This window comes from Acipenser ruthenus, chromosome 6 (genome assembly GCF_902713425.1).
Source record: "Acipenser ruthenus chromosome 6, fAciRut3.2 maternal haplotype, whole genome shotgun sequence".
NCBI lineage: Eukaryota > Metazoa > Chordata > Actinopteri > Acipenseriformes > Acipenseridae > Acipenser > Acipenser ruthenus.
The window spans coordinates 55,875,089-55,887,918 of NC_081194.1; the positions used below are offsets into that span (position 1 = coordinate 55,875,089).

Below are 12,830 nucleotides of genomic sequence, written 5' to 3' on the forward strand. Positions count from 1 at the left end.
CAGTACTGCTCACAGCAAGACAAGATCAACCAGAAGAATTAACTTTTGAAGAATCAAGGCCCCTGCAATACAAGACTTGCTGAAATGTGTGTGGTACAGTGTTATGTCAAGTCCTGATCTGACAGCATGTAACACAGACAGCTCTTATGATTACATGTTACAGTTTATTTGTCAGTAAAAAAAACAAGTTTAAATTGCAGCGTGTTAGTTCTGCTATTTCCTCCTGCTCACATATGTAACTGAGATGGATTTACCAGTGAGCAGGAGGATGATGGGGAAATGTAGTTCTCAGAGGTCCATGCGAGTACATGGGAAACCATCTTGAGGCAGTGAATGCAATTTAAAAGTTTATAAAAAGTGGTCAAAATGTAAAAAAAAATTAGAACAATGCACACACCTTACTTAAACAGTTGTAGCAACACATGGGAACATGTAACACAATAAAATAAAAAGGTCCTTATGTACCCTTTAAATACACCACAGCAAGCACAATGTCATATATTGTAGATATTTTCATTAGCACAATCCGAGAGCTTTTTTATAGTGAATGGTAGTTTATTTTACTGCAGTACATTTCATTTTTAATTCCCTATTTTTTTTTTCAGCAGTACACTTCCTAATTAGTCTTTCTATATGTTCTGTTTTCACCTTTCTGGTCAGTTTGAGAAATAAAGTTAGTTTTCCCTGCAACAGCTGGCACTGCTTTCGTATAAAACTCATGCTACATTACTGTTTTTAATTATGGTAATGTCTTAAATTACCGTTCTTGCTTCTTTGGCTGATGAGATATTTCCAGATCATCTAACTGGGGAATCTGCTGCGCGATTTAATCATCCTTAAACTCCTGACGGTAAACAATGTTGCGGATGCTAAAGAAGATGAAACAGACGACACAAATCTGTTTGTGAGACTCAAAACATAACACACGATAAGGTTGGTTTATTGGCGTTCAGAAAAAAAGGGGTTTTCAGCTTTGTTATGGGAACATTCTCACTTCGTTTAATTATTGAGATTTTTGCTGCAATACACTCCTTCATTAAAATAGTTTTCTTCATGTTAAGTTTTTGGAGCATTTTGTTAAATGCACGTGTACAAACACAAACCTTATGTGAATTTTTATTTTTTATTTTCGCTTGGTCACCATCACAACTGTTGCATTGTCACGAGTGACCCTAAAACCCATCTTCTTGTACAAGGTGCAGCACCTTTTTTGAGTGAAAGGAGTATGCGGCAGAGATGGATGGCTCTTTGATAGAAACAGCTTAATTTATCTGAAGTCTTCCCACTGATGATGGGAATGAGAATGTAGAGATGGGAGCCCAGCTAACAAGATTTAAGTTTTTTGTAAGACTGTCACAGCTACTGGAAGCAGGCTGATCTTTGGGATACAAATTGAATTTTTGTGAAACTGCAACAAATATTGTAATGTATTTTAAAAGAATATAAAGTCAGCAGAAATATTAAACAAATTGTTAAAACAGACTATTAAAAAAAAATGATAATGTACTCTGTATTAGTCTATAAGAATATTGTAGGATTCCATATTCCTGTTTATTGTCGTATAACAGTAGAAGATAGTGAACCATGAGCTCATTCAATTAATTTTGAAAAGGGAGTCACCGGTATTGTTTAGATATATTGTTCACTTAAAGATAGGAGCTGTTAAAACAGAGCAAATAATTAGATTTAATTGGGTCTTCTGACATATTAAATGGAGAAAAAACTATATAAAAGCTGAGGTAAAAACCCAGTCAAGTATCACTCGACTTGCTAACTACAAGTTGTGTGGCCCATGCTCCGAAGATCTCTGAAAAAACTGGTTGCTGTTTGGTTGTATTTAGAAGTCACTGCTTTTGAAGATAGTTCTTGTTTTTACATTATATTCTACAACTACACATGCATATAGTGGAAGGTAAGAACACTTTTTAATGTATATCTCATTTATATTGATGCGTTGCTATAAGGTATAGGAATTATATTGTAGTTTTGGAGAGTGATATATTGGATGTTTTAGGATTTAGCAGTGGGCGCTTTAGCAGTTTGCATAGCTAGCCTAAGGGTTGAGTATGTGATAACATACCTGTATTACTGTGTTGAAGTATTAATGCTGTTAAACCTGTAAAGGCACTGGAATCGCCCAGGCTGCCTATTGCTGGGGATTTGCTGTGGTCTGCAACAATCCAATCCATTTTTAAACATTTAATAAACAGAAGGAGCACTATTACTGCTTTGATTCATTAAAACTTCAAATTAAATGAGTCTGTGTGATTTTCTTGATTATTAAAAGTTGTCTGGATATGTTGCATATGGGGGTGCATATGCATAGCTATATTATGTAGCCTACTATATATCTCCTTACAGTACAAACATGATTTAAATCCATTAAAACCCTGAATACATCAAATATTTCCCCTGTAAATCCATTTAAAATGTTTGAAGTAGATACAAAAAAAACATTTACATATATCCACAGTGAAAGTGCTTTAAAAAGCCAAACGGGTAGCATCACCAGACCAGCAAGTACACAGTCATATTACATCAATCAATTGTTAAATAAAACGAAAGCTAGTAAATGACCTTTGCCTAGTTAGTAACAGGGTAAGGCTTTGAAGCTTGCAGCTGAATATTGCAGTTATAGAGTCATAGCCCAGAGAATCACACAGGTCTCTATCAAACGACAAGAGAGACAGCATGGTCAAGCGACTTGTCAGCATTTATGCTCGCGCAGCTGCCTTAATCCTGTTCATAGTGGAGAAGAGCCTTAAAAGTGTGTGCATATTTGGAAAGATAATCAACTGGCAATCATCTGAAACTGAAATCAGTGTTGGATCATTTTCCCCCACAGTCGATTTGCGCTTTATTTGTTGAACGAAGACTAAAAACTTCAGCTTCATCCATATTAACATTGTACAACAAGGTACATGCCAGTAGACTTTCTCTATTGCCGAATGTGTCCGATGTTGGCAAGCATGCAGACGCATCTTTCATGAGGCCATATCATATGTGTCATTTTGAAAGTGGCTGTTCAATTCGCAAAGTTGACAGTCTAGTAAAATTTGATTAAACATTGCTCTCAAATCTTCATTAGAGTGCTCCCTGGTTGACTTTCCCAAAGATGAAGTAACAAACAAATCATCCAGTCAATTTGGTAATTTTCTTTTCTGACATTTCTTTTCACATGTTGCCATTTCTACTGCTGAAGTAGATGTAAATGAATAAATTTGCAGATTCGGAGGAAGAGGATGATATGTGAGTTGCTTTTGCTTTTGTGGCTTCATTATCTGTCCATTGTCTTAAAAAAAAAAAAAAAATATATATATATATATATATATATATATATATATATATATATATATATATATATAGATATATAGATATATAGATATATAGATATATACTATTTTGTTTTGGCATGTTGACCGCCGCACTACTACTAAGTAGCCTGCAAGTTTGCTTAAAAAACTACATATTTTAAATAAAGTTGGAATATGGAAACATCTGGGACTTAACAGATCAGCATCAACTGCCTCAAAGCTGTCAATCAAACACAGCTTGCACATGATTCATTGTGTAAGAGGAAGATCCCACTCAAACATTGATCACAAGGACTACTTTGTTTTGATTTTTTAAAGCCTACGACATTTTCTGTATACCATAATTGTCCTAAACTTGAGTTCTCGCCTTTGGGGTGCACAGTTTGAAAAAATAAATAAATAAATAAATAAATTATACATTTACTTAAACTTGGCATTCACATAGGCTCAGATATGGGTGGGCCTGTGTGCTAACTGGCCCACCCATGGCTACGCCCCTGTTTTTTAATAAAGTAGCTGGTGCAAATATAGTATCAGGCGGTGGATTGCGCCAGTCGCCAACTTATTTTGGAAACCCTGGTTAATAATGGTTGTCTGTCTGTTTCTTTCAGGAGTAAAATGTCTTTAAGCAAAGAGGCACACAGTCAGATCATTTTGATGTGTGGTGCAGATAATCAGTGATGAACAGAGAACTTCTTAATTGGCATAACATGATATTGTCTAAAATGCCTGACTTGTGGGACACCCTGTATATGATTCGTTGTGCAACAGATTCAGAATTTATGTTGCCAGTCAGGTCTTTATTCTTCCTTCTGTCAATTATGCCACGACAGAATGCTGCGCATCGGTCTAGGTTCCATTTATAGACAGAGTTAAACCGTAGTGATTTTGCTTTTTGCTTGGTAAAAAGGTTGTGCAGGATCACATTTTAGCATGGGGGTTCACTTTTTTGACCCCTCCCACAAGTTTAAATCTCAGCAGCCCGTGTTGTACCTTCTCTGCAGATAGTCTCCATCACCTTTCCAGAACTACAGTGGCGGCACCAGGCTCTCCACCGAGGGGGGCTAGGCAAACATTTGAGGGGGCTACACTCCACTTTGTGTGGGCACGTATAGTGTCAATGTTTCGATATGTCTCGCAAAACTTCAGTATTAGGATGGTGGAATCTGATGCAGATTAAGTGCCTGTTAATAATAATAATTAACAGACACCTTTATCCAACATCATTTACAAGGGTTACAGTGCAGTATGAAGTAAGTTCTGTTGTAACAGGGCGGCAAACGTACAGTAAAGAAGAAGTGTACTTATCTGTGTTTACTTTTCTTTCTACACAGCTGAAAATGGGCTTTTGGACGAAAGGTATGTAGCCAGCTAAGCTCACTCGCTACCTTGACACTTATTAGTCTTTATTAGTGGGCATGCCTGATAATCAAGCTGTGTTTAGCCTCATTATTTAAACATGTGGGGCAGGTAATAACATAGAGGTGGCTGCTGCAACACAGCTTTGTTATTGCTGTGGTGAACTGTAGCTGAGCCGAATTGAGAAAAGTGCTTTTTGTTTCTTTTAGATTTTATCTAGTGAGAAGGAGGCACTTGTCTCTATTTTTGTCACGTGAATTTGGTCCTTTTTATTTATTTGTATCACGTTTGTGTGTTATTTCACTTATTGTACACATTTAATTTTGTTTGTATTATTATTATTATTATTATTATTATTATTATTATTCACGTATTAATTGCTGCATAGCATTGCCGCCAGTTTAAAGCAATGCAAGCTTCCCAATAATGCTATTATCATACTGAACAAATCAGGACTTTGGGTATATTATTGTATATAATAAATAAACCGTGTTTGCTTTTACAACTTGACCTTGCCTCACTGTTACTGTTATTTTTCACAACTTATGTCACACATTGATACAACGTTGAAATAAAACCTTAAACACAAATGACATAGACATAATAAAAAATCCCCAAACTTCATTGTTATTCGCCATTATCTACACATATCGAAAAATACAATGCAGCATAAAAATAAATTAGGCATTCGATGCCCCCATGTGAATGGAGGGTAAACCACAATGCAAAAGAGCAGGACTCATTTGCAGTCGTGGTTTTAGAGCTTTTAACGTCATCTCATCTCACCGACACAGGGCAGGATCTGTGATGGCAGTGTCACACAACACTGCCTATTACACTGTAAGAAAATAAGCAGTCATGAAAACAACAAACATCTGTAACATTTATAGGTTACATTTAAATGTTTAAGCAAGGGGTAGCAGTTAAAATAATTAGAAACTTTAAATAACATTGATTGTTAATAACTGAAAGTTAAACTAAATATAATGTTTAAAAGTAAACCAATAAGAGTTGCGAAATGTGTTTTTTAAATAAAAACTAGTAGGAACTTTTGAACGTGCTGAAATGTAATCAACGTAAGAGTTTGTGCATTTCCTGGAGGGAATGTTTAGTAGTAACGCAGTTCCCCATACAGCACGAAAGCGAGCAGCTTGTTGTCGGTGCTCACACAGCAAGCGCCCAGCCCGTGAGTTCACGTTGAATGTCTGTACTGTATTGTTGGTACCTGATTAAAGTCACCTTGTTGAAGACGATACCTGGAATGGTTTTCGATTGCTGAAACCCATACAGTCTCTGAAAAGTCTTACGCAACTTTTTTAATTTTTCGGTGGCGGGGCTACTGGTGGGGCTAAGGTAAACTTTGGGATGGCTTCAGCCCACCCAAGCCTACCGCCGCCCCTGCAGAACTATAATCGTCACTTTTTTAAACCGTATTATCTGATGTTTTTTTCTCTGGAGTGCGTCAGGTGCAGAATTTGGAGATGGGTAAATCAGGCCAGTAAACAACCTAATGGATCCAGAGTGGGTCAAAAGTCTGCTTGCTCTTTGCTATCAAATCATCAATTTCCCAGAGTGAGAGATGAATATGGGTAGGTCATTGACACCACGCAAAAATGAAAAACTAGAATTAAAAGCTGTTTATAGCAGCTCTTAATAGCATCCATCCAAAGTAGGGTACCCAGTGGCTTACCCAGCAAAGGCACTGCCATGTGGAGTGCTGGGAAAAGCCATGCAATCAGGAATTCCAGTCATGTCAAGCTGAGACTGAACTCTACGTATATGTATATATGTATGCTAAGTATTGCGATTTGTTGGAGGGTAGTGTAGGTGTGTATTTCGCACACTATGGCTTGTGATGGGTAATTTTAATGATGCCGAACAAGGAAACTGTTTGCCTGAATTCACTCAAACTTGGCATAAACATTTGTTACAATGTTATTGAACCCCACCACAGGCGAAGATAATAATTAACTCACTCATTATAATTAAATTTAAATTTACAAAAGGTTTATCTGGCTAGTTCAGGTGGTAACAAGACAGTGTTTTCTCTCAGCAAATGATACACTTTCTTTGTTGCTTTGCCTTTCTCCTGTAAAATATAGTTGGGCTTTTACTTAACTGTTACTGTACCTGTGAATGGATGGCTCAGTTGAAAAGCATTTAAAAACAGACGACTCACCTCATTTCCCAAAGCTCCTGAGGTGAGTGTTGAGGACATGTGTGTAGAAAACGTGTTTGAAAAACTTTGAAATTGTCTAATTGTCCAAGTGGCATGTAAAAACCTAGAAAAGTAGGTCAGGTGTGCCTTATAGACATTGTAGATACAATACTAACCATTGTTAACAAATAGACCTTTACAGCGCATCAACATTGGTACTGGCAAACAAAATAATTATTTACTGTATACTGCCTCCTATATTTGCTCCTTTAATTCTTGTCTGCCTGCATACTCTTCCAATCTCTCACTCTTTATTTTTTCTGGATGTAATTCATTCTGCCAGCCTGTCAGCTATGTTATTTATATCCCTTCATCTTTCAGTTTGATTGAAAGGTTTAGTTTTCTCCATTTACCTGGGGGTGCAGCCCAATAAAAGCAGCTCATCAGAATGATGGCATTATTATAATTTTTTTATTTATTAATACCCGTCACCGTGACAACAATGTCACCTTAATTTTTTCGAGAAACCTGAGTGCCGCTCCAGTCTGCCATGAGAATCATCAACATGAAGGTTGAGATTGAAACTAAAGGGTGTGACAGTTTAAGGTAAAATGAAACTTTTATAAATGCTATAATGCCATTTTCTTGCTGCCAAGCTCACCAGAAATTGGATTTTTTTCTGAACAGAAACTAAGCATCCACTGGGGCATATTGTAAAGCGAGTGTCATATCAGATCGAATGCTTTATAAAAATTACTTAAAGAGGTTAAAACAGCGTGGCAGTAAAATGGTTAACTTCTACCGCACACCTCCTGTCAACGACAACAAGGGGATGACAGCTGTTGCTGGCTTGTCACCTCGTGTGACCACCCTGGTCAACACCCCGGCGACATGTCTCATGCAAGTGACAATGTTCTATTTCAGGCGACACGAGGGCAACATTTTCAATACCAGCCAGTCATATTTGATAGCAGTGTCAGCACTCCAGATAAGGTTTTGGACCTGGGAATAATTTACCCTCTAATTTGAACACTGAGAGAGTAAAATGTATTTTCAGGGGGTAGAATGCAACATTGTCTTGAAGTCATTAGTAATCTCAATAAATACTGTACAATCTTTAATGGAAATGGGATAGGCATTAAAAAAGAGCCTTCCATTTTAACTGCAATGTTACTTTGAACTACTGTACAACCACACATGTGTTCTACAAGGTTCTTTATCGACTCAGCGCATTTAATTCGAGGTATCACACTGACTATTTAATTACGTTACTTATATTTTAACATTAAATTCTTAAACTCAGTGAACATGTTAAAAGTTCAATATCAAGCCATACAGATACATAAAATAAGTTTTATTTAAGTTATAAAACAGTTAGTTTAATATTATAGGCACCTTTTTTTAGCGGTTGCCTCCGACGATGGTTCCAGTCGGATTTGTAGCTGGACAGGGGTGTTTACGCTTCAACCTGAGTAGCTTCAGATGTGTCTTATTCTTACTGTGATTGGCTGCAATGACAACAGGGCTAGCCAGAGATTGGATAATGTCTGTTCGGTTGTTTTTTCTTGTGTACAGTTTCCTAGTAAGTGAAGACATTGTATTCTGGGAAATGTAGTTGTTAGTGGAAGTTTTAGGGGAGGCTGGAGGGGAGGCAGCAAGCTGTGCAGCACAATTGCTATGCATATTTGTACGCATTCAGTTAAAATTTAGTGCGTATTTCAGCTTTGGCAGGTACGCAGCTTATCTGGAGTGCCGGTTACATGATCATTATTATTATTATTATTATTATTATTATTTATTTCTTAGTAAGCGCCCTTATCCAGGGCAACTTACAGTCATAAACAAAAATACATTTCAAGAATCACAGTACAAGTATTAATACAATTAAGAGCAAGATAAACTACAATCACTTTGGTTCTAGCAAGTACAAGTATATGACAAATAAAATTCAATAACGGAGCAGATAACAGTGTCAGTGATAGTTACATCAGGATATAATTAATACAAAATACTACAGATTAAATGACACTGTATAATAATCTCAGAGTATTATACAGATAAAAAGTATTATTTTACAAATATTATAGTTTAAGGTCCTTCAGTGAAATAGCGGAATTATCAATGCTAGACCTCTGTCAGGATCCCCTTTCAAATGAGATGTATATATCAAGGGTATATACTTGTAGGATTCCAGACAGTACCTTGGGGCAGCAGGTAGAGCAGCTTCCACAGACCTTCAGTGTCAACTTGGACAGGAAAGTACAACCACTTGAATTTTTCAGTACAAGACTGCACAAGCCCTGGGCTATCCCATTATCATGCACCCCATTCATATTTGATTTATAGCATCTGTACAATTTGTGAGCACATTATTTATGGGATTTTCTGTCTTTTTTGACATTTTAAGAGACTGGTCTTTCATGCTTATTTTAATTGAATGGTTCTCTACCCCCTTTAGTCCTGACCACTAATCTAGAGACAGCCCACCCTCTCTATAAATAATCACACCTTTCAATAATGGTTGTTCTAGATTTCTCTGATACAGACACATGCAGACACACACTCACACTTGCACTGATCAGTACCTGTGAAACCAGCTATCGTGTATAATTAAATCAACTATAGATTGTACAAGTTTACAGGTTTCTCTGAGCTTTGATATTAAGGCCAGCCCAGAGGTTTGATATATTTGGCACTGCAGATGGTGACCTTAATATTGAAGATGACTTTATATTGCCATCAATAGGAGAAAATCAGCTAAAAGATTGGCCTTAATTGTGAGTTTGTTCTGTGTTCAGGTTTTTGTATCTTTGAAGTTTTTAGCGGAACGCTAATAAAAAAATACAGCGAATAACTGAGATCTGAATGTGTATATCTGACAATCACCCAGAAGCTGGCATTTAAACCATACCAAAACATTGCACACTGGTTCATCTAAGCAAAAGGCTGTCATTTGTAAAATGAAACATTCATTGAACCTACCATTTTATCCAGGAAGGCCACCAAATCCTGCAAAAAATAAAAGACTATAAATGATAGTGCCTTCCCAGCGCTTGAGATATTTAACACAAATAAAACTGTTTCAAATGTTCACAATTTTATATACATATATATATATACAATGATCCTTGTGAAATGAACTATTTTACTTGAATGTTTATTTCAGGTCAGACATTTCTAGCTAAAACCACATGCTGTGTCCTGCTCTCCACACACACATCTAGGGAAGTCTTATCAAACTTTACCCCCCTAATAATATCATGTTTGTGTTGTACTGCAGTGGTCTACTAATAATCTGAACCTTACCAATGCTATTAAAATATAATTGCTGTAACTGTAGAGGATGCATCTACAGTACTTGGAGACAAACGTCTCTTCCTTTAAGATCTTATCCACCCAGACAGTAGCTTTCTTCTCGTACACAGTGCGTCCTGTGTTTCATCTCTTAAACAGCAACTTAGTATGGGTCTAAAATATTACAGGTCTCCTCGCTATTGTACTCTTCTTCATGCTTGGATTCACTCTGTACATGTTCTGCTTCAGTCATCCTATCCTGGGGACTGTTCAAAAGCCCCCATGTGGCCTCCATAGAACACTCTACCTCTAGTGGGTGGAAGGAATACATCAGTAAGAAATTCCTTATACAACAAAAGTGACTAAATTGTTATTCCCATTGGGCTGCAGGGGGACAGGTTAATGGTTACACCAGCTGGAGGGAAGTCCTACTCAAGTGCTCTACAGAGGAAACCGGGGTGCTTTAAAAAGTCACCAGGAAATTAGGCTTGAAACATATATAAAATTATTCTAAATGACAAGAACAATACAGTAGTTTAGATAACTGCAATAATTCAGAACGGAATCAAGTTTATCTTCATTATACATACAGAATGGTCAACTGCACAGCCCTCTCCCCATAGCAAATAGAATCTGAATCGGTCCGTACCTTACAGATTTCTTCCTGGGAATACTCCTCTATGTCTAGGGGGAAAAAATATTTTAAAAAATGTTTATCTTTTTTATTATTATTAAAACAGAACAGCAGCTCATTATCATTATTTTTTCAAAATCACAGGTATCAGCAGATTACTGGTCATGGCTCTCTGAGTAAACCAAGTCCACAAAGTTAACAAAATAACTTGTAAATATTACCTAATAATGTGTGCATCTTTCATAAGGGAGCATTTGAGATCTATGAAGTGATTGTAATATATAATTAGGTAAGACTTAGAGCAATTACTTTTTTAGAAAGGCTTACTGTTTATTTGAGCATGCACTGTGTAAACAAGTGAATAATGTAACTCACACACACACAGAATAGATATACAAACTTGTCAGAGATGCATGTTACACAAGGGATTTAACCTGCTTAGCCATGCCTGTTATACACACAGAGTGAGCGTTATACACAGGTTGTGTGTTATATTTTGTAATTATTGTAAAGTGCAGTATTTCTAACTTAAAAGTATATGTACGTTATACAAAAGTACAGAGTTATAAAACTCATCAAAATTTATAGAACCACAATTTTAAGTGTTAAAGTACTTTTTTTTTAACCAAACTTACAAAATCAGCAGAAAAAACAGCTGTTCCTCGATTTATTATTATTATTATTTTTTAGAAGAGTTATTACATTTGAATGGAAAAAGTGGAATGTATGGTTTTCCATATAACGAAACATTAGCCCTTTCAGATATATTTTATCGAAGACGCAAAACTTCAAAACATCAAATCATATGGAAATATAAATTGGACATCAAAGCCACTCTTAATTTAAAACCAGTCTAGCTATTGAGCAAATCAGCAGGCGTTCAGAAATCAGTTTTAACGCTGCTAGCTATGCGGTGGGTGGATCTGAATGATTGAAAGTTTTCAGTTTAGCTAACAAAATAATTCCGTCTTACCTGTTGTGCCCCTCCTTTCGCAATACAGGTCTCATGTACATTTTAAAACATGCTATCTGGTATCTGAAGCACAGTGTTGTCTGAAAAGCATAGCATTTAATAGGGGAAGCAGCTGCTTGGTTAATCATAAAGACAAAGGCATTGAAGGTGTGGGGACCATTTGACTTTCCAGCCGATATGGGCAAGGAATTGCAATGTGAAAGCTAGATGTCTGTAGTGTAGTGCCAACGAACGCGCATTTAAATACGGCCATCTTTTAAACCATTAAAATACCCTCCTTGATTTTCATAATTCATTTGATCTCAATGGTGGTATTTAGGTTGCTGTTGAACAGACCCTGTAAAATGAAAATATATGTTTGCTATAACCTGTGTTTCTTTCAAAACTGCACATTTGAAACCTATACAGTGAAAGACAGGTAAGAATTACGGAATTATTTTGTTGAGTGTAACGGGCAGTGTTGTGTGATGCACTGCAGTTATGGATTCTGTCCATTCTCAACGAGATGAGATTTTATTATTTGTTCATTTAGCAGACGCCTTTATCCAAGGCGACTTACAGAGACTAGGGTGTGTGAACTATGCATCAGCTGCAGAGTCACTTACAATTACGTCTCACCCGAAAGACGGAGCACAAGGAAGTTAAGTGACTTGCTCAGGGTCACACAATGAGTCAGTGGCTGAGGTGGGATTAGAACCGGGAACCTCCTGGTTACAAGCCCTTTTCTTTAACCACTGGACCACACAGCCTCCGGTTAAAAGCTCTAAAACCATGAATACAAACGAGACAGGATTTTTTGCATAGTGGTTAAGATGTGGTGGGGTCGTCGGTTTGTGCTCAGCCTCTGCCCTGTTATATTAGCTACAATCGCTTTAAGATCCAAACAACTTCAAGTAACACAATGATCTCAAAACTGTTATCAGACGTTCTATTTAAAGCACTTTTTACCAGCTTATGAGACCAAGTGTACAGTCTGGACATTCCTTAAAGTACACTACCAGACTCCCTTCTATAGTGTTGATTCCAACGTACATAAACACTTGCTGTGGATTTTTTTCAATTTAGTTACTTTTTTTTCCAGGGAGTGTACAGACTTTG

The 12,830-nt window shown here is 36.8% G+C and overlaps 1 protein-coding gene across 2 annotated transcripts in view; it reads right to left on the reverse strand.

Moving 5' to 3' along the window:
* Nucleotides 1–12,830, reverse strand: part of ephx2 (epoxide hydrolase 2, cytoplasmic) — a 75,140-nt gene that overhangs the window by 39,102 nt on the left and 23,208 nt on the right. For both annotated transcript variants that reach the window (XM_034018042.3, XM_059025548.1), the window contains exons 9-10: nt 10,775–10,809; nt 9,814–9,840 (exon numbers count right to left, since the gene is read on the reverse strand). In XM_034018042.3, the coding sequence (XP_033873933.3) occupies nt 9,814–9,840; nt 10,775–10,809 (62 nt within the window). The remainder of the gene's footprint in view (nt 1–9,813; nt 9,841–10,774; nt 10,810–12,830) is intronic.